The 25,722-nt window shown below is 48.0% G+C and overlaps 4 protein-coding genes across 7 annotated transcripts; 2 read left to right on the top strand and 2 right to left on the bottom strand.

Moving 5' to 3' along the window:
- Window positions 1-1,873: 1,873 nt before the first annotated feature.
- Window positions 1,874-11,335, top strand: LOC129590948 (ATP-binding cassette sub-family C member 5-like). 4 transcript variants are annotated; one of them, XM_055486406.1, is made up of 19 exons: window positions 1,874-2,782; window positions 3,219-3,407; window positions 3,470-3,504; window positions 3,610-3,736; window positions 3,799-3,943; window positions 4,247-4,359; window positions 4,420-4,726; window positions 4,796-4,858; window positions 5,274-5,507; window positions 5,572-5,679; window positions 5,810-5,920; window positions 6,180-6,472; window positions 6,515-6,665; window positions 7,722-8,348; window positions 8,924-9,073; window positions 9,160-9,289; window positions 9,363-9,705; window positions 9,767-10,167; window positions 10,526-11,335. In XM_055486406.1, exons 1-19 carry the CDS (start codon window positions 2,370-2,372, stop codon window positions 11,137-11,139), a joined length of 4,554 nt encoding a protein of 1,517 aa, XP_055342381.1. In that variant the 5' UTR covers window positions 1,874-2,369; the 3' UTR covers window positions 11,140-11,335. The 4 variants fall into 4 exon arrangements, with proteins under 4 accessions (XP_055342381.1, XP_055342380.1, XP_055342382.1 ...); XM_055486405.1 differs by having other exon boundaries at window positions 1,875-2,782; window positions 6,180-6,665; XM_055486407.1 differs by lacking the exon at window positions 5,572-5,679 and having other exon boundaries at window positions 1,875-2,782; window positions 6,180-6,665.
- LOC129590949 (uncharacterized) lies at window positions 11,240-12,835 on the bottom strand. Its single transcript, XM_055486410.1, has 2 exons — window positions 12,564-12,835; window positions 11,240-12,419 (listed from the first exon to the last, which is right to left on the bottom strand). Exons 1-2 carry the CDS (start codon window positions 12,640-12,642, stop codon window positions 11,422-11,424), a joined length of 1,077 nt encoding a protein of 358 aa, XP_055342385.1. The 5' UTR covers window positions 12,643-12,835; the 3' UTR covers window positions 11,240-11,421.
- Window positions 12,836-14,109: 1,274 nt separating this feature from the next.
- On the bottom strand, window positions 14,110-15,992 carry LOC129590961 (uncharacterized). The gene is made up of 2 exons (XM_055486426.1): window positions 15,742-15,992; window positions 14,110-15,415 (listed from the first exon to the last, which is right to left on the bottom strand). The coding sequence occupies exons 1-2, from the start codon at window positions 15,818-15,820 to the stop codon at window positions 14,388-14,390; spliced, it is 1,107 nt and encodes a 368-aa protein (XP_055342401.1). The 5' UTR covers window positions 15,821-15,992; the 3' UTR covers window positions 14,110-14,387.
- Window positions 15,993-22,435: 6,443 nt separating this feature from the next.
- Window positions 22,436-25,257, top strand: LOC129591031 (solute carrier family 2, facilitated glucose transporter member 1-like). Its single transcript, XM_055486518.1, has 2 exons — window positions 22,436-24,217; window positions 24,541-25,257. The coding sequence occupies exons 1-2, from the start codon at window positions 22,953-22,955 to the stop codon at window positions 24,884-24,886; spliced, it is 1,611 nt and encodes a 536-aa protein (XP_055342493.1). The 5' UTR covers window positions 22,436-22,952; the 3' UTR covers window positions 24,887-25,257.
- Window positions 25,258-25,722: the final 465 nt, after the last annotated feature.

The following is a 25,722-nucleotide window of genomic DNA, read 5'->3' as shown; positions in this document are numbered from 1 at the left end:
AGGCTTCAGTCATGCCCTTTAGCTCTCGCTGTAAAAACTTCTACTCTAGTATTCTGTTTTTATTGGGTGTAAAATTTAAGTATTTTAACTATTTTTAAATGGGACTAGGGAGTTTTAATGTGGACTAATGATTGGTAATAATGTAATGTAAAAAAGATATAAGTACATGAAAATGAGAGGCAGTTGCAAAAACACTTCTGCTAAATATGTTGTCCATGTCCGGGAGACTGGCAAAGCACACATATCACAAAGCGTGTTCCTCTATTTGAATCCAGATGGATAAAGGCTTCCGGAAGTTTTCCTGGATGGTGGGTTAGCCGCCAGTGGACACAGGTATCCCGTGTCCGATACGGTACCCCGGGATTGTTGCACCTTCGCCGGTCACCCCATATGGGCCGTATATCTATCTGGAGTGCGGCCGACGCGAGAAGAATTTCTACAGTCTGTACTCTGTACATCGCAGATCAGTCTGGCCGCAACTTGCGCAGGTTGCCCAGACAGGGTGCATAGTTTGTACTCGTACCATGACACTTATTGAAGGTTCTGAGTCCAGACAGGCAGTGGGAAGGGTGTGCGCTGTGAAACCGCGTTCTGGTCTCGATCCAAATTTGACATCGCCTTTGAGGGGGGCCACTTGTTTCCCGTACTCTGTACAACAACCCCTACGGGTAAATGCGCAATTGTGGACTGCAGAGTTTTCGTAGTCGAGCGGTTCGGGAGTTACCTACATACAAGTGTACGAAAGCCGTTATTAGCGAAACGAAAGGTAGCGAGTTCAAGCCTTAGTGTGTCTGATTTTTTTGGTAATTTGGATAAATTTTACTGCGAAAACGCGACTGGGAGTTATTATTAAGCTGTGATAATAATGTCGGCGCCCATTTCATATAGTATACTGTAATGTAACGACTCCGGAGTGATAATAACGTATTTTAACGCGATAGGCGGTGAATGGCAACGGCCAGGTGAGGCCTTGTTACTAAAACCGGTCGACCAATTTTTCTCCAAACACTCTTTCTAAAGTAATTCGGTGACGAAACAGCCAGTACTTTCTGATGGGCACTTGTATATTTGCAAATTAATTTAACTTAAAGCCGTTTATATAACGTTTTTAGTGCAGTTACACAACTTGAACTGGAATTTTTGTTAGATTCTAATGGGACTGACGTCGGTATTGTCTCCGATGAAACTTCATTCGGAAGCAGTTTGTTGTACCTGTGTTGGAAAGATTACAGTTTATGCGTCAAGCCTGAGGCTGCACGAGGTCTCGCACCTACCAGCTGTCCCACTTTTTTTATGTAGATAAACTGGTATGACTCAGAACGTTCATAAATGACTGCGCATGCACTACGTCAATAACAACGTAAATTAAAATCTGTTCCAACAGTTCCAAACGAAGTACTTATTAGCAAAAAACAAGACATAGCCATTATGTACAGATACATACAAAGTCATACGTACTTACTTTCAATAATAACAATACTAATTCTGTTCACCTGAATAAGTGTGTACTTATTATGATGAAGTTACAGTACTAGTAAAAACAGTACAAATAACAATGGAGGCAGTCGCAAATACAATTAAGTTTGGTTGTAGTATTCATCTGTAGAATCACTCATAATAGTGATAATACAGATCTAATTATACGATGTTGTATTGGTGCCCGGCGATTATTGCTAAGCATTAAGGCCAAATAATAATTAATTATCGAGAGATTTGTGTGGAGTACTTAACGTTTGTGCATACGTACACCTACTACGCATATCAGGAATTATTAGTGTCGTACTGCAATGGATTAAGTGTACACTGTACACAATAAGGAAATACAGCACTTAATAAAACCACAAACAGCAAACTAAAATACTGCCCCTGAATTAAAGAATCGGCAACAGCAACATAAAATATTTTTCCTAAGGGAGACGCCGCTTATCGGTAGCCATGTCGAACGATAGTTCACCGGCATGAACAATGTTATCGCCCATCAAACGAGCACACCAACACCATCGACGCGTTTCATCATCGTTTTAACACGAACTGCGAAGCATTAGGCCTAGTTACATATTATCCTAATCATTTTGTACCATGTGCTGCTTTCTTCAAACAGCTGTATTCGAGACATATCCACATAAGATTGCCATTTGTCATGAAATTATCCCAGATTTTTAAATTGCACGCAAATTAAAATTTCGACCGGAAGAGCGTACCCGCTTTATTATTTATTGCTCGAGAAAAATCGAATTACAATTAAAAAAGGGAATATTTTTTATATGATACGGACACTATATAATATTTCGCGTGGATTATCTTTGGCGAAAGCGAGCAGGGTTTCCCACGAATGAGATGATTTATGAGAATTGCTTCCGCCTAAGAAGATGAGCGTCGACCCGAACGCCGCCAGCGACATGGACGTGCCCCCGTCGCAGGACGACCTGCTGATCAGCGAGAGCCCTTTGGCCGACGATGCCGCGCCCTCTTTAGAGGTGACGCCCCTTTTATCGGAGCCGCTGGTGGTGCCCAAGGAGTGGCCGTCCAGCGCCACCTCCGCCCACTCCACCCTCCCGGCCGTCGCCACCACCGAGCTGACGGGCTCCCCCAGCTCCCGCCTCTCCGACATCAACACCGCCGGCCTCGCGCCCGACGCCAACATCAACGAGCCCCCGCGGACGCACTCCATCATCAGCCACACCCCGCCGTCGCCCAAGGCGCAGGCCCGCCGCTCCCTCCTGCTGCATGTCCCGCTGCCGTTGGCCGTCAGCCCCGCGGAGGCCGATCACACGTTTGCGCTGTACGGAGAAATGTTTTTGCAGTTTTTTATGAACAAGTACTGACTTAATTTAAATAAGACCGGAATACTTTAAGCATTACTGGCTAAGATATTATTTTTTTTTCTAAAAAATACGATAGTTAGGATACGCCTATTTTTTATATCAGAATTTATCTGTTTTTTTTTTAACGTCTAGCCTTAAGGTTTTTATTTAATTTTTTTTATTTACAATTTTTTTCAATTTTTATTTGCGGCTTTATTATTACGGTTTTTATTTATAATATTTTTGTCTTGTTTACATTTTGTGCTTTTTGTTTAAATTTTTAGTTTCTTGTTCATGTTTTTATTTAGAGGTTTTTATTTATAATTTGTTATTTGTGTTTCTCAGTTATGCGTATAATTTTATCTTTTTATTTTATTTATATTCGTGATTTATAACTGTTTTATTCAATTGCAGTTTATCCCCGGCTGGCGAGCCGCACGTCCACTTGGACGTGCCCTTCGTGCCGACGGACGGCAAAGAGAAGGAAGAGGAGAAAACCCTGGACGCCATGCGGCGCGGCTCCGACAGTGAGAAAGGCTGCCGCAAATACCGGCACGCGCTGCAGATGCTATATCCGTACCGCTGCGACATCGACGACGACGAGTAGGCACATGCACCCACTCATTTTTCCCGCAACGCTTGTTAACCCAGGTTGACCTTTGCAGAGAAGGACAGCTGTATAGCCGGCTTGATCGCGTAGGTAATTAAGAGTGTTTTGTTACACATTTATATATGGTTATATTCATCAGCGATAATGACCTTTGGAAGGTTAAGACACTGGTCAGCGCGATTTTACAACTTGCAGGCTTCTTCAGCTTTATGCTGTTCTCGTGGATGACCGGCATCATGTGGAAGGCGTATAAACGCGGGCTGCGCCAGCAGGATTTGTGGAAGACGTCGCGTTTCGACAGTTGTCAGCGCAATACTGTCCGGTACGTGTTACCAAACTACGGGCAAGCAAACGAGGATGGGAAGTTAATTGGCAGAATTGCAGATTGCAGCGTATTTGGGATGCGGAAGTGGCCAAGCGCGGCGCCAAGGCTTCCTTCTTCCGGGCCTGCTGGCGTTTCTGCCGGACGCGATTGATTGTTGCGGGATTGGTGTATTGGCTATGCTTGACACTCGGATTTATTGGCCCGGTAAAACAATCCGCAGTTTAATACTTTTATTATTTATGCCACAATTTTTCGTTATTGTTTTCTGAATATATGTTTGTGTATTTTATTATTATTTTTTATTTATGTATTTTATTAATTTTTTTCACTTTAAATTTTTCATCATTCTTTAAATAATGTTAAAAAATTAACCTGTAAATTTTTTTACAATTATTTTGCGTTTCTTAATTTTTATTGCCTCATAACATATTTATTTGTTCGGAACTTTGTTTGTACTGTATGTATTTGTATTGCTTAACTCGGCTGTAAGGGTTGCTTGCTTTGTAGACGCTGTTTGTGCAAAAGATAATCGAGCACGCCAACAACAAAGTCTCCAACGAGGACACGGTCCGCACCGGCTTGCTGTTGGTGTTCGGCCTGTTCGTCAGTGAAATGAGCCGGTAGGTAATCAGCGTCACAGTGTGCATACGTTACTTCGAGACGACGTGACTGTTATACAGGGCCATCCTGTTCGTGGGCCTGTGGGGCATCCAGTACCGCACCTGCGTCCGGCTGCGCGCCGCCTGCCACGGCATCCTCTACGCCAAGCTCTTCCAGCTGAAGAACCTCCACCAGGCCGGCTCCTCGGGCGACATGATCAACCTGGTCAGCGCCGACGTGGGGCGGGTCTTCGAGGCGGTGCGGCAGTCCCTCCTGATGATTGGCGGGCCCATTCTCATGGTGGGCGGGACCGCCTACTCCGTCTGGCTGCTCGGCTACATGGCCTTCGTGGGCGCCGCCGTCCTCATCCTCTTCTACCCCATCCAGGTACCTCGTGACCTTTCCGCTAAGACTTGGTTCCTAATTAGACGAAAATTATACGAGCGTTTTGGACAGACAGCGCTGTCGCGGATTTTGGCGCGTCTCCGCCGTCGGAGCATCCAGGATACGGACGCCCGGGTAAGTCTGAGGAGACCATACATAAAGGTCACTGAACCGGAAGTAATTGATAGTAATCCTTGGCATTTATTTTGACTATTTAAATTAACGCCGAGTAATCTGTGAAGCGTCGCTCGCTAGGGAAGAAGCATAACTTACAGAAAATTGCCTCATTTATATACGTACAGTTATCGGAAGCTTGGCAAGCTGTTTCTAAACCTTACTCTTTTTCTTTCGTTCGTACGGGACGTTCTAGTAAAATTAAGTCTGTGATCTGGCCACACAGTGAACTGGTGTTTCTCTCGATTCTGGTAATCGTAATCATAGCTGCTTGGTGACCTCGCATCCTTTTCCTACCAAAACAGTCATTTGCTCTCTCGAATCGCTGAATAAGCAGTTCCAGTTGAGATGTTTTAAGATCACCGTCTTTATGCAGATTCACTTGATGACGGAGATGATCAACAGCATCCGGCTGATCAAGATGTACGCCTGGGAGGAGTCCTTCTTGGAGAAGGTCAACCGCATGCGCGAGGAGGAGCGCCGGCACCTGGCCATGACCGGCTGGACGCAGAGCATGAACCTGTCGCTGACGCCGCTGGTCCCCGTCATCGCCGCCGTCATCACCTTCCTCAGTCATCTGGCCGTCGGCGGCGAACTGCAGCCGACACAGGTAACCGCCGCTTGCTGCGCTTGGCTGCTGGGTGCTGTGATGTGTCAGTATGGCGTGCTGGCAGGCGTTTACGTTGTTGACCATTTACTATTCCACCCGGAGCGCGTATTACGGGATGCCATTTGCGTTGCGCGCGTATGCCGACTGCAAACCGGCGTGCGAACGGATCAAGGTATTGTATACGTTGGCTTGCAGTGCGCTTTTGCTTCTGTAGTGCGTGGCTGCGTTGCTTTGCTTGATGGCGCAAAATTCTCCACAAACATATCTGTAAAGTTTTTGACGGTTGCCGACATTTTCGATAGGCCTTCAACTTGTTGATTGTATACTACATTCTCGGTGCCGGCGGCATCCGCACCATCGTCTTATCTTTTATGCCGTTAATTAGCATGCGCCTTGCATGCGAGCGCATTCAGGTACCGAATCATCCGAATTCTCTTAATGTGCATGCTAATAATTAAAAAGAAACAACGGCCGATAATTTTGCAGTAGCCGCATAAAATATAATCCGTGCATGTTAACAAGTTAAAGGTCACTTTTTACAGAAAATATTTGCACTCAGCATTTACAACATAATTATCACTTTTAATATAAATAATTATAAATTAGAAATATAAAATAATAACCATGTACATTATCAACTCGTACTATTTGTTAAGTAAGATATTTTGATAGAAATTCCTGACGGTGAAGCCGGTGGAGACGCTCTTCCTCCCTACCTATTCCCCCTCAACAGCGCTCAAATTGAACGCGGTGACCTTTAGCTGGGCACCGCCGCATCGGCCCACTGAGGGTCCCCAAGACGCGACGGAAAAGACGAAGCTGCCCACCGCGCCATCAGCCGCGTCCCTGCACTCGGCCCTGATCAACAACATCTCCATGGAGGTGGACACCGGCAGTCTGGTGGGGCTGTGCGGCCGGGTGGGCAGCGGCAAGAGCACGCTCTTCCACGGATTATTAGGCCAGATCTACGCTAGCGGAGGCGAGCTGGCCGTCCGCGGCCGGCTGGCCTACGTGCCGCAGCAGGCCTGGTTGGTCAACGACACGGTGCGCGAGAACATCTGCTTCGGCGAGCCCTACGAGTACAAGCGCTACAATGAAGTGGTGCAAGTCTGCAGTCTTACTTACGATTTTGCCATCCTGCCGGACGGCGACCAGACGGTAATTACTGTAATTAAATACTGTAATTTGTCAGATGGCGCTGGCTAACCGCGCATCGACCATCGACGGGGAAAGAAAGCAAACCCGGATGTAGGCTTTTAATGCCGAAATCTGAACACACACCGCGCCTTGCGCGCATGCCAAAAACCAACTGGCAAGAAAACGGACCCTGCCGCCAGCACAGCTGTGCTGCAGAAGCCCGCCCTGACAAATTAAATAATTATTAAAATAAAATACTTAAAAAATGTCCTTTCGACTTAAAAAATGTCCTTTACTTAAATAATGTCCTTTCGATCCAATGACAGAAAGCTCCTCTTCGCAGTCAAGCCGGGGTACCACCGTTTTTTAAAGCGACTTGTAGTAAAACTAGCTGATGCCGACAGAGCTCAATGTATAACCCTTCAGTATTGTACTGTATAATCTTCTACCAGCTAGAGCCTTACTTCATCAGGCCAGCAAATGAAACCAATAAAAGAATTTTATATATTTGATAATTATTATTACAATTTAAGTGATTATTTTACTTCGCCGTTTTAACGAAAAACCGCTGCAGTCGCTTGAAAAAGTGTTTTCAAAACTCTTATCTAAATACAACTCCAAACTTGGGATTTCCAATAGTATAAAGGGTGCAAAGTGCCATGTTATTCTAGTAAGCAACTGCGTAGTTAATTGGGCTACTTGGCAGGTCCGTTACATCTCTAGTCAAACGAGCGCCCAGTTAAACGTCAAAAATAATTATTATTAGACTCAGAATACTGTGAACGGAGATTATGTAAAATTTGAATAACGTTGCTGCAGCTAATTTTTTTCTTATTTCTTCTTATGCTGAAGTGAAGGCTTTTCATGAAATAAATAGATTATTAGAAACTGACAACAGTAAAAATTAATATATGTTATATAATTTAGACTAACAGAATAATAAAGAAATAACAGTTTAATAATGAACTTGCTAACGGAATTGTATGTTAATAAGTTAAGACATACAGTAATTAATTGGGCGATTTGAATACTGTTCGTGCAGCGAACGTTTCTGGGTTAATAATAGTTTGTTGGTAGATTGTGGGAGAGCGCGGCGCCATGCTGAGCGGCGGTCAGCGGCAGCGCGTGAACCTGGCACGCGCCGTGTACAGCAACCGCGACATCTATTTACTGGATGATCCTTTAAGCGCCGTGGACGCCAGCGTGGGCGCGTCCATCTTCCAGCGCTGCATCCTGGGATACCTGCGCGGCAACGGCAAGACCGTCCTCCTCATCAGCGGCCTCGTGCAGTACCTGGAACGCTGCGACACCATCCTGGTCTTCCGCGCCGGGACCATCGTGCAGAGCGGCAGCCACGCCCGTCTCAAGTACACCCCGGGAGAGTACCGCGATCTGATCAGTGCCGTGGAGAAGGACAAGGTGGCGCTGATGGAGTCGGCGGCGCCGGTAGCTAGAGAGAAGGAGAAGGCCGCATCGATTCAGCCGACCCTCAACGTCACCGAGTCCAAGTTGGTGACGGTCAGTCCCAGTGACGCCGAGGAGAGCGGGAAGCAGGCGGTGACGATGAAGACGTACGCGCGGTATATCAGGTCGACGGGCGGGTGGCTGGTGTTCAGCGGGGTCATGCTGCTCTTTGCCATCAACATGGGGTTGAACACGTTCTCCAGTTGGTGGTTGAGCTACTGGCTCAGCCATGGAGCGGATGTGAGTAAGGCCGGTGAATAAATCCGGTGTTTCTCGATTTTGCTTAAGAAGCGCTTTTGCTGTACGATTTTGTACAAGAAATACTCAGCGGCTTCAGTAACCCCTCCAGCGCGCATCTAATAACAAGTAACGGAAGACACGGATTCTTTCACATTTAACCGATCAAACTGTTAGTCGATCATACACAGAACCGTTCACGGAACATTAAGAAAGCAAACTTTCATCAAAACATATTCAAACCGTAAAGCGTAAGCCGTAAACCGTATTACTAAAAGCGTGAACTGGAACCGCAAAGATTAGACCGTAAAGTACAAAGTGTAAAACGTAAAGCGTAAACGGTAAAGCGTAAACTTTAAACGGTAAAGCGTAAACTTTAAGCGTAAACTTTAAGGTAAGGCGTAAACTTTAAGGTGTAAACTGTAAACCGTAAAGTGCAAACCAGAAACTGTATGGCGGATATCCTAATTTTAAAAAAAACCTTTTTGAAAAACCTTTTTGAAAAACTTTTTGAGAACGCGTATCTTCTGCAAACGACATCACGTTACATGAACGTTTGGCGAATCTTCTGTTGACAGCTGCGGAATGTGACGTTGGCGGATAATTCCACGGTGGTCGTTCCGTACGTCCGGCTGCACCGCGACACAGCGCTCTATCCCGGCATATATGTGGGCGTGGTAGTCCTCGTCATTGTCATTAGTATCATCCGTTCCTACATATTTATGCAGGTGCGCACAGTAATTTTTGCTTTTTTTGCTCTATGTACATACATAGTTTTTACGTTTTTTCGACTTTCTTTAACGGTTTTTTATAGGTGTCACTGAGCGGCGCCATGCGTCTCCACCAGCAGATGCTGAGCGCCCTAATGGGCGCCACCATGCGCTTCTACGACACCACCCCGGCCGGCCGCATCCTGACCCGGCTCTCGAAGGACATTGATGAAGGTATGCCGCTGACCTTTCCCATACTTCCCTCCGTTTCCAGTGTGCCGCTAACGGCCAGCATGACTGCTTTCAGTTGATTCGCAGATTCCCTTCGTGGCGGAGATCTTCCTGCAGAACGGCTTCTACTGCTTCTTCGCCATCCTCAACATCGCCATCGTCTTCCCCTGGCTGATCATCGCCATCGTCGCCCTGTTGGGCTTCCTCATCGTCATCGTGCGCTGCTTCCGCAGCGGCGTCCGCGACTTCAAGCGCATCGACAACGGCACCACCTCGCCCATCCTCAGCCTGGCCGCCTCCACGGTGGAGGGCCTGTCCACCATCCAGGCCTACGGGCGCGCCCATGACCTAATGCAGCGCTTCGACAACCTGGTGGATATCAACACATTTCCAGTGTTCTGCTTCCATTGCGCTATTCGGTATTGGACAATCTAACTTTCGTTCTTGATTAATGAAAACATTACGCTTTTTTGTGGGTAGGTGGTTGGGTGTGCGGTTGGACTTTATGACCATCGCCTTCACAATCCTTATCGCCCTGCTGGTGGTTCTCCTGCCGGAGCAGATCAACTCGGCACAGGCCGGCCTGACGCTGTCCTTCGCCATCCAGATGAGCGGTATGTTCCAGTACACCGTGCGACTGGCGCTGGAGACCGAAGGCCGCTTCACCGCCGTTGCTCGGATTGCCGAGTACATCGACGATGTGCCGCAGGAGCCCAGGGTTAAGGAGCCCTTCCTTAGTCCCGCCTGGCCGCCCAAGGGCCGGATCGCTATGGACGACGTTGTGCTGCGGTACGACCAGTCGCTCAAACCGGCACTGCGGGGTATCTCCTTCGTGGCGGAACCGGCCGAACGGATCGGGATTGTCGGTCGCACTGGATCAGGTATGACGACTCAATCCTAACTTCATGACTTAATCGCTTCATGAAGAAAAGAGCCGGTTGCACGCGTTAAGTGTAAAGTTATTAATCGAAGCAAGCGGTTTGATCAGTCTTATAAGGAGTCATAACTGATTAATTAAGATTAAGTTACTAGTGGTTCTGCCATGTTATAGCAAATACTAAGCCATGCACGATGACCTTTCGTAGCGGGCTAATACGGAATACAGAAATCGAGGCACACGTCTTCGTCGATCCAGTAAACTATAACTAGTTTAAGAAGCTATTAGCGGTTCTACCTTGTTATAGCAAGTACTGAGACATGCACCGCCTTTCTGCTGTCTAACGCAGAACATTTATACAGGAAAGTCGTCGATCGCGGCGGCGCTGTTCCGACTCGTTGACCTGGAGCACGGCCACATCCTGATCGACGGTTACGACATCCGCGGCCTGTCGCCGCGCACCCTCCGCAGCCGGCTGTCCATCATCCCGCAGGACCCGGTGCTGTTCGCCGGCAGTCTGCGCTACAACCTGGACCCCTTCGACCAGTACGCCGACGAGGAGATCTGGGTGGCCCTCAACAAGGTCAACCTCCGCGAGACCGTCCGGGATCTCGAGGGCCAGCTGGAGTACACGGTGACGCAGAACGGCGCCAACTTCTCGGTGGGGGAACGGCAGCTGCTGTGCATGGCGCGGGCTTTGCTGCGGCGCAGCAAGATCCTCTTCATGGACGAGGCCACCGCCTCCATCGACTCGCGGACGGATAGCCTTCTCCAGGACACCATCCGCACCGCGTTTGAAGGCTGCACCATGCTCACCGTAGCGCACCGGCTCAACACGGTCATCAACTACGACAAGATCCTGGTGGTCAGCGATGGCCGGGTCATTGAGTTCGACACGCCCGTTAAGTTGTTGGCGGATAATACTTCCGTCTTTGCCCGGATGGTGGACGCCAGTCTGGCCGCAGCCGGACACTGATATCGAACTGAGACGCTTCTGTGATTTTTTTGTACTGTGACGTTTTGCTACTGCGGTTTAGTTTTTTCACTTATCGTCGTTGCAACTAGTAAGTGCTGTCTGATTTCTTTTTCTGTCTTTTCTTCTGTTACCACTTTCATTCGCAGAATATTAAATTTGAAAAAAAGGTCACAACTTGATCGTATGATATATTTTTATGCCTGTTACGTTTATTTTATAAAGTATTATTCCGATACAAAAGCAAGAGACAACCCCAGTGGGCTTGTTCGAGGGACTATTGATTCAGCACGCAAAATTGTGGCAGGTGGTGTTGAGCGAAAACAAATGTGCCGGAATGAACTCCAACGCCCGACCGGTGCCCGACTCGAAGAAGGTGCTGGCATTCCCCGCGGCGCAGTCCACCAAGAGGACGCCATCGTCTCCAAAATGACGGTGGTCGCGGGGGAAGTAGTTGCCGATGATAACCAACTCTCCGTCGCGACGCCGACTGAGCAGTTCCGGCCCGCGGCGGAACATGTTACGGAGCCACGTATAAGCGCAGTCGCAGTGCCGTTCGTACAGGTGGTGTAGTATCTTCTCCCGCTTCGGCGGCTGCCCGTATTTGCTCGCTCCGAAAAGTTTCTTCGGCAGTTCCTCGCGCAGCATGTAGTCCAACCCAGTCTCCAACTGCAGCGCACCGAGCAGCGGGAGGTCGGTAAAGGTGTAGGGCTCGATGGCGGCGATGGTCAGTTGGTCGAAGATGATCTGCCGGATCTGCGGCAGCCGGGAGAAGTCGCGCCGGCCGATGCGGAGATCCAGTCCCATGGCGAACCGCACACTGACCAGGCTGGGCAGTGTCCCGGCGTTATACAGACGCTCCGTGGCGGCGCTGGCTACATAGTTGACTTCCAAGTCGACGAGGTTCCGCTGGAGCGGCTGGAGGACGTCCTGGTGCAGCGACTCCATGCGGTGATTGTCTTCGGCCAGCAGCAAGGTGATGGCGCGGTCGGGGTGGTCGCGGAGAACATGGCTGACTGCGGTGAGGGTCTGGGAGCGGTTGTGGAAGCAGCGGATGTTGATATAGGTGCTTTCCTGCCGGTCTTGCCACCCGGTTGGGAAGGAGCAGCGAGCGAGACAGGTTGTGAGTTCGGGACAATCCGAAGCAGGGATGCCGTCGCTGCGCAACTGCGCCCAAGGAGCGGCGGAGGGCGGAGGGGGTGTGGCCATGGGAGAAGATGGTAGACATTCCGGTTCCAGAGCGGCGCGAATTTGGAGGGAGGTCGCAGCATCGCTAGAGGCCGCTAAAACGTAAAATTATGCGCGTATATAGAAACTCGTTACCCAAGAAAATGTGCATCCTCCCAAAAAAGGATAAAAAGAAGTTGCGAAAGGATAGAAGCTGCGCTGGTTAACACGCAAAAGTAAATAATTCGACGGCGCAGTACCGGTGAAAATGGAGCCACACGTCATGAGATATAACAGCGCAGCCATGGGAGAAACACGGTACCATCGTTTCGATTTCATGTTGGATAAAGGTCGGCCAGCAGAGCGGAATATAGAAAAGGAATCTTCAGGTCTGTAAATACAGTACAGAAAACGGCTAAGGGAAACTGACAATTTTGTGCACAATTTAGGTACCGGTGTGCGTTCAACTAGCCAATCAACCAAGTACTAGTACTATACCAACACTATTGCCTACGGTAAATAATTCCATGCTTTTGCCTCGACTCACGGAAAGCACATGTTTCGATAAAATGCGCCAGATCAATTCTCAAAGTGCACAAGGTAGATTCGCGGTGTTGATAATCTCACGTTCATCGACTGAAAAGGAAATAATAATTATTACGTAAGCCGCATACAATACAAACTACATGTAATGTAAAATTGGCGCGCCTTAGCTTTCTGCCTCGTTTTATGGCATTGCACGGCCAAATGACAGCTAACCGTATTTCCAATGAATAATAATAGTACATCATCTGTTTCGATGCATAATTTTCACGGCTACAACCAGACACTGTTATTGTACAGTGGATATATTGGCGCGATGACCGTTTGTGCGCGCAGTATCCGGTTGGCGAGGTATGGATGAAATAAGACTCCGAAAGTTTAAATGCAACCTGGTGTACCAAGTCGCGTTATGGAGCAGTGACTAGTCATCTTCAGGTTTTGTAAAATCTGTGCAAACGCACATAAGTGAGACGCTCCTACACCGTTGGAGCAACTGCCGGCCCACTTGTTCTCGGTCAATAATCCTTCCTGCTAGATACCTGAACTAGTTTAACTACTCTCTTGGTTTTTCTTAAAGAAATTTGTTTCAGTTTATTATTGTGAACAACAGTGTTGTTTGTAATAAGGGAATGAAGAAATAACAATAAATCAGCCAAGTTTTGTAATTAGAGTACGACAGTTTTTAACGGAGAAAAGCAGTTGCTGTAGCCGATGCGCGTCGAGTTACCCGAGCTAAACGCGTCAACTTTCAAGGGGTCAGCGAAGAAATTAGCCTTAAGTCAAAACGAGCATTTTTACGTGCCAAGAGAGAAACTGAACGCGGAAGGGCGCGGGAAAAAGTCGCGTACTCGTGTTTGTTTTTAATCATAAATGGACCAGCATGAAATATGTACGTAAATAATGGTTGTAGCAGCTATGTTTACGATGGGCTACCTGTTTTACGCCCTGGCAGTTTGGCACATTCGGTTCGGATTTTATGGAGCTCATTCGTTTCGCTGGCAGAAAGATATGCGACGTGACAGGGGAACCTCCTTCTACTGCATTTTTGATGCAGAAATTAAGTCTGGCTGTAGGGAAAGGAAATGCTGCCGCTGTTTTGGGCACCTTGAATATGCGTCCTAGGATTTTCGACGGCGCTAACGATTTTGGTTGTTTTTTTAACGTTTAAATTTCTATCATTTTAAGTAGTATTACGCGAATGCACTTTTGCTACACTGATGGCCTTTGCCCAATAAACTTCCCATGTTTACAATTATCACAATCCGAGAAACACCAGTTTACTGTGCGGTCAGATGGCCGGCCTAATTTATTAGCACGTCGTCCCGTAAGAACGGAAGAAGCAGAACTACAAGCAAGTTCATTAGTAGAATGCAGAGTGTGTATAGTCATGTTACGCTCATGGCAAGCCGGTCAGAACAGGCAGTCAGAACGGCTTAGACAGTATATGCTGCGTCATGCACGGTGGCCACATGATACATTTAGCGGTCTTTGGCGGAGTTGCCGATCTGACTTGCTGACCTTGCGGAGTGCTTCCTTCCAGCTCAACTTGTGCTGTCATTTTTGCAAATGAGGCAGGGAGGAACGTGGCAGGTCGTATTGACCGAGAACCAGTGTGCCGGCAGGTGGTCCAGCGCCCCACCGGTGCCCTTTTCGAAGAACGTGCTGGCGTTATAACCGGGACCGCAGTCCACCAAAAGGATGCCTTGGTCGAGTGGAAGGCGGTGGTCGCGGGGGTAGTAGTTGCCAATGACGGCCAGTTCCCCGTCGCTGCGCCGACTGAGCAGCTCCGGCCGACGCCGGTACATGTTGCGCAGCCAGGTATAGTTACACCTGCAGTGCCGCTCGAACAGCTGTTCCAGAATCTTCTCCCGCTGCGGCGATTGTCCATATTTGGTCGCTCCGTAAATATTGAGCCGCAGCTCCCTGCGAAGCATATAGTCCAGCCCGGTCTCCAGCTGCAGCGCCCCCAACAACGGGAGGTCGGTGAAGGTGTAGGGCTCGATGGAGGCGATGGTCAGTTGGTCGAAGATGATCTGCCGGATCTGCGGCAGCCGAGAGAAGTCGCGCCGACCAATAATGAGGTCCAGTCCCATGGAGAATGTTATGCCGACCAGGTTGGACAGCGTCCCGGTCTTGTACAGTCGCTCCGTGGCGTCGCTGGCCACGTAGAGGACCTCCAAGTCCAGGAGGTTACGCTGGAGGGGCTGCAAGACGTCCGGGTGCAGGGAGTCCATGCGGAAGTCATTAACAGCCAGCATTAGAGTGATGGCGCGGTCGGGGTGGTTGCGGAGAACCTGGCTGACTGCGGTGAGGGTCTGGGAGCGGTTGTGGAAGCAGCGGAGGTTGATGTAGGTGCTGTCCTGCATCTTTCGAAACCCCGCTGGGAAGGAACAGCTGGTACTACACCCGGTGATTTCGGGGCAGTCCTTTTCATGGATCACATCGCTGCGTAAATGTGCCCAAGAAGCGGCGGTGGGCGGGGCGGGCGCGTCCAGGGGTGGAGGTGGGTTGCACTCGGTTTCCAGAATGGGTTGGTCTTCGAAGGACGCTGCGGCTTTGTCAGCGGCCACTACAACTCAAAATATTATATATGTTTTTGTCACGGTGTACGCTGCAACCCCCTAAGATGGCGAATAGTTAGAGAAACGCCCCTGTAATGGATTTTCGACTAGACTAGTCTGCCTTTTATGAATAAAATCTATTATTTAACGACACCCCATGTTTTCCCATATTGCAGATTTATAGGATTCAGGTGGCACTACCTATGACAGTACTACGAAACCGTTTATGAACGAAACCGTACTACTATGAAATCATTCTAATTATCAATGCTAAATGACGATTGCGGCAATGGTTAGTAAAGAAACACGGTACTTTCGCTCAACGGTAACCTACCGGTGAAAATGACCCTGCTCGTCATGCACAGGATGAACGCCGCCATAGAGAAACAGTCGATCGCCCGTTTAGAAATCATGATGGTGTTGGACAGAGCTTCTGTCAGCGGCTAGCAGATCAAGAGACGGAATGCAGACGGTTTGTATTCATAAAGCGTTGGAATCTGCAAACCTACAACTGTGCACGGCGCGGGTTTTCTACTTGTCACTGCTTAGAAATTTTGCACGAGCACTGACAAAAAATTTCAGCAAAACTGTGTTTAGCTGTGCTTGCGGTGCAGGCTAGTTTATCTGATGAAACGCGCTAGCTCGATTATCAGTGCATATCTGCTAGATCAGAGATTTGCGGTGCTGATAATCGTACCGCGATAATCAACCAAGGTCACGGTCAGTTTATCAGGTGGGGATATCGGCCAAGGCTGGTTGTTAGCTCAAGGCTACTTGTGCAAAGTAACTTCAAGTAAGTAAATAAAACACACCGAATAAGAGGTTGATACAAAGTACATAATCTGCGATTCTGCTTACATACGAGTACACAGACAGATACATACGTACTTTCACAGCACATACTGTACACGAAACCACAAGTACTTACACATGCGCATAAGAAATCGGCTAAGGCAAACTGACAATTTTGTGCACAATTCTGGTACCGGTGTGCGCAGCCAACCAACCAACCAATATACGTGACGCGGTATGTGTTTGGCGTGGGATGTGACCTGCGTGGATACTGTTGCTATGTCTCACCGGAAAGCCACATCAGTCACTGCGGGATCCGCCGCCGCACAGGCGGAGTATGGGATAGCGGGATTGTACAGGGCAGATACGTCTTCGTACCGTTGGTTTTTGAAACTCTTGGACCATGGGGACAATCAGCTAGCCGTTTAGTGAAAGAAATTGGCAAGCGATTTCAACAGCATACGTGTGAGCCTCGCTCCCATGAGTACCTCCGTCAACGTCTGTCGCTGGAAATTCAGCGAGGCAGCGCTGCTTCCGTTCTCGGTACAATGGAAGGAGCGGCAGCATTAACTGCAATTTTGTTATTTTATTTTGTTATTTTGTTTCGAAACTGTGATTTTACCGCATTTTGTGAAATAAAAAATCGATATATTACGTATAGCCAACCGTATTGCCTACAGTAAGTAATTCTTTGCTTTTGCCTCGAGTCTCTCGACTCACGCAGAGCATATGTTTCGATAAAATGCGCCAGATCAGTTACCTTAGTGCACAAGGTAGATTCGCGGTGTTGATAATCTCCCGCTCATCGACTGCAAAAGGAAATAATAATTGTGTAAGCTGCATACTGTAATGTACGAGTATGTAGTACAAAATTTGTACGCCTACCGGCACACGGCACACCTTATGCCTCGTTTTAAGGTATTCTGCCGACATCTAGTCGTATTTACGTCCGTATATAATATTAATAAATCATCTATTTCGAATCATAATTCTCAAAGCTGCAAGCCTGCAACCAGACGCTGAAATTGTTTTGTAAATACATTGGCGTCAAAACGTATAAATTTTCATGGTTTGAAGCTTCATACATTCACGGTAGGCCAACAACACTACTGTAAAAACCGTTTGTGCGCGCAGTATCCGGTTGGCGAGTTATGGGTGAAATAAATAAGACTCTAAAGAGTTTAAATGCAAACTGGTGTACCTAGTCGCGTTATGATTAGTGAACTTCAGGTTCTGCAAAATATATGCAAACGACATAGGTGAGAAGATCGCTCCTCCACCGAAACATTTTACTCGTGCACCGCCGTTAACCACAATCTTCGCGACCATCCGGATCGCACCATGACCTTGTTGCTGGCCTGAACCAGGCCCAGAGCAACCACCGTATGGACGGCCTGCAACCCTACAGCGGAACCTCCCGGCCGGATCTGCTCAGTCGGCGTCAGGACGGAGAACTAGCCCGCTGAAGCAGTTATGTTTCCCGCGACTGGCGTGGTCTTAGGCGGGTATTCTCATGGTGGACTGCGCCGCCGGAAATTCCAGCACGCTTTTCGAAAAGGGCACGGGTGGGGCGTTGCAGCAACTGCCGGCACACTGGTTCTCGGTCAATACCACCTGCCACGTTCCTCCCTGCCTCATTTGCAAAAATGACAGTACAAACTGAGTGGAAAGGAAGAACTCCGCATGGCCAACCAGTCAACGCCCACCGCGACCGGCAACTTTCCTGTCTAAATACTCCGCAGTACACCATTAAATATCGCCTCCGTGGAAGTCTCAGTACTTACTATAACAAGACCGACCCGCGGTTAGCTGATATATACTTCGAAGGACAGTAGATTAATTACGGCTCATTCGATCGAGCATGTTTCACCACGTAACTGGCGGTAGAGACCGGTATATGCGATGTTTATAAATTTCTACATTTATGCAAAATGAATCTGCCGCTTTACTTATAGATAGGTTTATTTATGCATTTATTACCTGGGCTATTCATAGAATTAAAACAGCAGTACGCGACTTTTCCCAGTACTATTCATCGCTAATTTTTTTTCTTGGTACGCAAGCATACTCGTTTTACTGTAAAATTTTAAGACGAAATTTCCCAGTTTATTGGTTATATCCGCCGACAAGGTGAATCGAAAAGCGGGCCACAGAATTCCTGCGCCAGCGGATCAGCATCGAAATCCAACGAGGCAATGCGGCATCTATCCTGGGAACGGCACCGATGGGGGCAAATTTAGATCAAATGTTCTCTGTGATAAGCCCGCATGAGTCAGTTGATGCTGTGTAATAAGTGAAGTTTCTTGAGCGTTTAAAATGAAGTTTTATAAAATACCAGTACAAAAAAAAAAAGGTGAATCTTTGGGAACTACCCCTGCTGCCGACAGGGGTAACGCCAGTGAAAAAGAAAAGGGTGGACGAAGTGAAGAACATGTGCCAGCTACCGGCTGCGCAATATGTACCGACGTCGGCCGAAGCAATTTATGTGTAAAATTAAAGATATCGGTCCAAAAAGAGCCTTTTGGACCTTTGGTACACCTGAATGCATTTAAACTTTTTGGCATTTTTTAGCAGCCATAACTGCCGAGCCGGATCATGGATGCTGCCCGCACAAATGGTTTTTACGTTCGTGTATACAAATCTAGCCATAAAATCTGGTAAAACCGTAAAACAAAACAAAAGTGTGCTTGGGAGGGCGCGGAAAGGAAGGTTTTCGTGCATGTACACGAATTTGGTACCATGTACCGGGCCAATCGCCCTTTTTCGTCTCGAATTACTCTAGAAAGTGTGTTTTGAGAAAAATTGGTCGACCGGTTTTCGAGAGAAAATTCGGACATTTGAAAGTTGTGCATTTGCATGACACTTTGTCGTAACTGCGTGCACGGAGTTTGGACACGGGTGTTGGCTGTGTGCACGGTTATTTCAGTTTATGATTTCAAATTTTAGTCGTAACATTTATAATTTTCCAGGTCTTATCAATCACAACAGGTTTTCGACCGGTTTCTGACATATTTTTCATGTGCCATAATCTACTCATAGAAATACAGTAGTTACAGATGCTTTGTTTTACGACTCTGAGGTTTTCTACGCGGCTCGATGCAAGTGGTAATGGTGTCGGTTGCATGCTTCATAAGCGGCCACCAAGTATTACAGGAATTCTTACTTGGCTATATTACATAGGAATGGCGTTACCTTAATGCAAAAATCTTCATGGAAAAAATCTTTACAGAGATTCTCACGTCTTCGACTCTTCTTACGGTGACTTTCAAGTACTTCGTGGTACTGCACTAACAAGTACTTCTATAGATATTAACTGGTAACATAGTACTCTGTAATTGCTATGTACAGCAAATTTCGCAGTACGTGCGGCAGATATTTTCGTTAGGAGATTATTATGTATTGGCCTGTTCAATTTTTTTTTATGAAATTACAAATTGATTACAGATTTTCGCCGCTGTTAGTGAAAATTGATCGAGCTGTGCTTTTTTAAAAAAAAATGTAAAATTGGCTTGCAAATTTTCAAAAAATTTTAAATTAATTTGTTATTTATGCCACTTTTTGCTCGAAGTTTTCCAGTTTTTGTAGTTATTATGTACATCATAATTCAGTACATGGATCTGTTCAGTTTTTTTTGTTAAGTTATAAATCAATCATACGGAAATAAATTGAATTTTTGATTATTTTTAAAAATTTTAAATTGGCTTGAAATAATCTGTGGTATTTATAAATCTTTTTTCCATAATTTTTATACTTCATTTTTGATCGGGGCTGCTCTCTTCTTCGTGAGAAATTGTGGGTTAAGCGAGTAGGTTTCCTAAGTAGTAATTATGTAAAAAATTTCTAACTAAATTATACAATTAAATTTAAATTATACACTTAAACAACAAATTAATAATTGTTTAATTATACAATTAAACAAATTATACAATTAAATTATACAATTAAACAATTTAAATAATTTCCCGCGCACGCAGCCAACGCCCGATCCCAAACTCCGTGCACCCAGTCAACACCCGTGCGGACCCAAAAATATCACCCGTGCACGCAGCCAAAACCCGTGTTTACCCGTGCACGCAGCCATAATGTAATAATTAACAGCCAAACTAAAATTTTCTAAACAAATAAAGAAATAATTTCCCTGAACGGAACATACCGGTGAAAATGATATCGCTCGCCATGCACACTATTAACGCCGCCATGGAAAAACAGTCGATCGACCGTTTAGAGTTCATGACGTTAGACGAAGGCGCAGCTTCTGTAAGCGGCTGACAGAGTCAAGAGACACGGAACATCAACATATAAAACGTAATATAAAACGGTCGGTGCGCGCCTAGCCAGCGCCACTTGACATGGTAGCAGCTCACGGTGACGATCGTGGGCTCCACAGCGGGCTTGTCCCGCTCACGGATCACCTCTGAACTGTGGACCAGATCGCGTCCTGTGCCACCCCCCGGGTACGGAGCTCACCCGCTCCTCCGGATTTCCCGTCAGTCGCCGGAGCTGTGCCGTCACTCCCGCAGAACGCGGAGGAAACTGTCTCTCCCAGAAGGGGATGGAGATGTCGCCAAGCCAGAAGTGCAGCGATGGACGGACAAACCCACAGCCACACCGTACCGATGACGGATGCCGACGGTGGACGCAACCCGGACCAGCAGGAAACCTGCGGACCCTTCACCACCACCAACAGCCATGCCAACCCCGATCCCCACGGCCGGATCGACCACCATCACCACGCCGAGAAATTCACCACACCATAACCCTGCCCGCTCTACCTGGGACAGCGACCTTTCCCCCGGCAGAGCAGCGGAATTTCCTCACCGAAACAGCGTATTTTTTGTGGTCATGGCCTTACCTGCGCCCCAAACCCCTGCCCGATTTTTCCCAGACGGTGACCTTTCCCCAGACGGATAAAATGCGGAATCTACCGATTTCCGCATCCGACCCTGGATTGTCGCGACAGTGCGTTGACCCAGGCACTGGACCGCATGAAGCCGAACCAGAACCAGACCGACCGAACCCGGGCCAAACCGACCCAGAACCACTCCTAAACCGAACCTGATCCGAGCCGACCAAACCTGGACCGAGCCGGACCAAACCTGACCGAACTATTCCCCATACCGGACCACGTGAGCCGACCGAACTGGAACCGAGCCACCCGGTAGTACAGTCTATTAGACATAGTACACGGACCGTACCGGTCCCTGTATCCACTGTTCTTTTACGGCGCATCACGCCATTTACCTGCACTTCGCAGGAGCTCAGTGTTAGACCGTACAGGGATGTCAGGGCGGGCTTATGATTCAGCCCTTCTGTCATTGGTTGGTTTTGGGTTTTTTCCTGTCTGGGCATATTCATGCGTTTTGACGGCTCTGTAAGGCAGCTGCGCTGCCTACAGAGACCAGTTGGTTCTTGGCTTGCGCGCAAAGCGCGGTGTGTGTCAGATTTCGGCATTAAAGCCTTCATCCGGGTTTGCTTTGTTCCGCCGTCGATGTCGGTGCGCGCCTAGCCAGCGCCACTTGACAGTAAACTGCATAAAACAGTGAAATAAAACATAGAAATACTTAAAACGTTGAAATCTTCACACCAGCGTACAACTGTGCAAGGTACGGCTTTCGGCCTGTCACTGTTCCGAATTTTGCACGAGTACTCACAAAAAGGTTATAGCAAAACAATCTTTCGCAGTACTTCAGTTCTGACTGCCTTTTTTTATGAAACGCGCTAGCTCAATAATCAGTACTGCAGTGCATATTTGCTAGATCAGAGATTCGCGGTGCTGATAATCGCACCGCAATAAACAACTAAGGTCACGGCCATCTTATCATGTGGCGGCATCAGCCAGCACTAATTTTTAGCGCAATGCTCGTTGTGTAAAGTAAAATTTAAAAAAAGCAGTAAATAAAAGGTTGGTCAGAGAAATTAATTAAATCAGATAGAATAAATAAATAACATTCTTCAATAATATATTAATTAAAAAATAATTAGTTGAATAAATTATTTAAATAAATTTAATAGTTATAAAGCAAGTGCAGTTAGTTAAGCGTTACTTAGCACTGCTTCTTCATATGCCGAACGTACACAGGCGCCGGGCGATGCCGGTTGCATAAAGGCAGGCCACAAAGGTCAACGTATCAGGCTGATAAATCTATAAGAATGGCCGGGCTGACTCATCGCCGGTAGTGGCAGATTCCAGCGTGCAGAAACGCTGCGTTTTATCTGCCGCAGTGAAAGTGGGAAAATTTATTCAGTCTTGCAAATTAGCCTGACGTCCAGAACCTTTCTTACTACTACAACGTTACTGTCCAAATGTCTGTACAACGGCCTTCTTTTTGTTATCGCATGATACCGTAATTATTACATTACTGAACACTTCGAATTCTCCGCGGTGATCGGTTTTGGCCATTAGCGTCATTATTCAGCATTTGGTTCCGCTGCCCGAAGAAACCGACAGTTTAAGTTGATTCAAGTTGAAAATGGTACCACCGGTGATTTAAAGAGCCCACGTGCGAAGTTCGAACCATTCATTTTTTTAATGACCACCTATAAACCGCAGTTAACTGCCAGATTTCGCGGGTGAAGTGCACGACGGGAAACTTATCGCCACTACGAAGCCATATAGTGATCTCAAGGCTGCACATAAACCTTATCGCAAGATACGACCGGCAAAGCAGCACATGATCTCCTAACAGATGCATAACACTCCCGCCAGTCTGCAGCGCTCAGCGCCAGGTGATTGCTGCATTTCCGCGTCATGCGATGTCCCTCGTTCTGCGATCCGATAGAGTTATGTCGCCGCTGACCGAAGTGCCGGAATTAATTCCCGTGTCCGAAACATCAAGCGGACTAACATGGTCATTAATATTCTCCGTGGTAACGGTGACCTTTGGGACGTGGTTCCCGATGGGCTACAGCATCGCGGCGATGAACGGGCCGCAGACGGTGATCCTGACATGGATCCGCTCCATCAAGTGCCGACGCGCGGGGGGCGTCTTCCTGACGACCAACGCCTCCGAAGTGAGCAACGCCACTGCCGCCTTTGATTCGGACACGGAAATATGGTGCCGCTTCGTCCCGGAGGCCGAGCAAGGCAATTTGCTAAAGGACAACCCCCAACTGAACACCATCTGGGCGCTGTCCTCCTCCGCGCTGATGGTCGGCGGCTTCCTGTCCTCCTTCGTCGCCGGCGCCGTCATCGAGCGCCTGGGCATCAAGCGGACCATCCTGGCGGATGCCGGCCTCTTCCTGGCCGGCAACCTCCTCTTCTGCCTCGCCCAGCCCACCGCCACCTTCGAGCTCATCGCCGCCGGCCGCTTCCTGGTGGGCTTCGCGCTGGGCGTGGCCTGCGTGGCGCCCCCGGTCTACTGCTCCGAGATCACGCCCGTCAAGCTGCGCGGCGCCTTCGGCGTCTTCCCCATCCTGCAGTACGTCCTGGGCATGATCCTGGCCACCTCCCTCGGACTGCCCTTCGTTTTAGGGAACGAGGAAGGCTGGATCTGGCTGGTGGTGGTGGCCTTCGTGCCGCCGCTGCTCCTGCTGCTCCTCTTCCCCTTCTGCCCGGAGAGTCCCCGGCGCCTCTTCCTGGTGGCCCGGGAGAAGCAGCGCGCCGAGGGAGTCCTGCGCTGGCTGCGCCGCAACTCCCTCCTCGTCATTCGCGAGATGAAGGAGCTGGAGTCGGAGAGCCAGAACGAGAGCGCCCCGACCGCCGGCTTGTTGGACCTGCTGCGCCACCGCTACTACCGCTCCGTGCTGGCCCTCTGCGTCGTCCCGATGTTGGCCCAACAGATGTCCGGGTTCAGCTGCGTCTCCTTCTACTCCACCGCCATCTTCACCGACGTCGGCCTGGACCGGCTGTCCTCCATCTACGCCAGCATCGGCCTCTGGCTCGTCTACCTGCTCTTCTCCCTCGTCTGCATGCTGCTCGTCGACCGCCTCGGGCGCCGGCCGCTCCTCATGCTCAGCCACGCCGGGATGGTCCTGGCGCTGACGGGCTTCGTGGTCACGCTCAACCTCAAGGACAGCGGGTAAGTTGGTGACCTTTGTCAATTAATAAGGTCTTATTTTTAATATACCTGTACAAGCAAAATGCCATTTTCACTTAAACTCAAACGATCGGATAGCTAGAACAAATAAAACAACTCTTCCAGCTCTTTAGAACAAGCAACAGTACCCAAAACGGAAGCAACAGAACAACAACATCAACAACTCTTTAGAACAAGCAACAGTACTTTAAACGGTGACCTTTGTCATATATATATCTTCGGACATTATCGTTAATCTTTTGTTGATGACCTTTATTACTACTATTTATTTATGGCGTTCATTTATCTTGGTTGATTACCTTTAGACTGATCTGGATGAAGTTTGTGACGGCGGCCTGCATCCCTTTATACATCGCCTTCTACTCGCTGGGCTCTACCTCCATTCCCTGGTTCCTGCCCAGTGAGATGTTCGCGCAGGAGGCCCGTGCCGCCGCGGTGACGTGGATCTCGGTGGTGTCGTGGGGCGCCGCCGTGGTGACCACGCTGGGCTTCCCGCTCATCCTGGCTGTCACGCACGACTACACCTTCCTCATCTTCGTCGTCTGCGTCGTCCTGGCCACGCTGCACATCTACTTCAAACTGCCCGAGACCAAAGGCAAGACCATTGAACAAGTCCAAGCCTTGCTCAGACAACGTTACGCTAATAATTAGACAGAACATTCTCCACAGTAACCGGCAACCAATCGCGCCTGCTATAATTTTCCTGTTAAACCTTTTGCAACAGTATACACTGCTATACAGTGTGCTTTGTTGGATCATGGTATGGCTTATTCGTCTGTATATCTAACGGGAATAAATTTAGCTGGTCCTCAAATGCAGTCTTTCAAGTTTTCCAAATATTGTTAGACCATTTATTATACATGTTAAGGGAAAACTACGGCTGCACTAAGTACGTCAGCTTTTAAACCACGGGTGGATAGAGATTCTGGCTGTTTTTTCAAAGTTTAAAAATTTTACAGTGACCTAATGTGCTTGCGCTTGCACTTCTTGTGACTTTGATGGAAATTGCCTATTAAACTCTGTCACGACTTGAAGGTGGCGTGCCACAAACTCCAGCGACAAACTGTGCAATAAATGAGTAATACATAATCTACATACAGACTACGATTCCGGTCTTCGAAATCGAGCGTGCGTTTAAGCTGACGCATGTGGGCAGTCCGGTACGTAATGGTAAACTGTAATGCAGCAAAAAATACCCGGCACCCCAAGGAAACATTCCACACCGGAATTACGTTTTTCTCGTGATTTTCCACTCGTTTGACGTAAGCATTCGTAGCTTATCCTCTCCTATGTTCGTCCTGTCAGCGTTGTATGCTAGCAAGCGGATGATGAGAATTGCTCCATTTTCCAAGCAGATGCACCATGCGCCAGCAAATAAAGGCGGATCGCATCAGTACCAACGCGCCCAACCTCCTTAAACCATTTTTGAGTGTACCTCGTATATGCACAATACGATTACTGTATAACACCCAAGTGTCAGTCAAGTA

Source organism: Paramacrobiotus metropolitanus, unplaced genomic scaffold, assembly GCF_019649055.1.
Source record: "Paramacrobiotus metropolitanus isolate TYO unplaced genomic scaffold, Prichtersi_v1.0 Parri_scaffold0000043, whole genome shotgun sequence".
Taxonomy (NCBI): Eukaryota; Metazoa; Tardigrada; class Eutardigrada; order Parachela; family Macrobiotidae; genus Paramacrobiotus; species Paramacrobiotus metropolitanus.
Note: the sequence above shows the minus strand (reverse complement) of the source record. Positions and strands in the feature narration are given on the sequence as shown.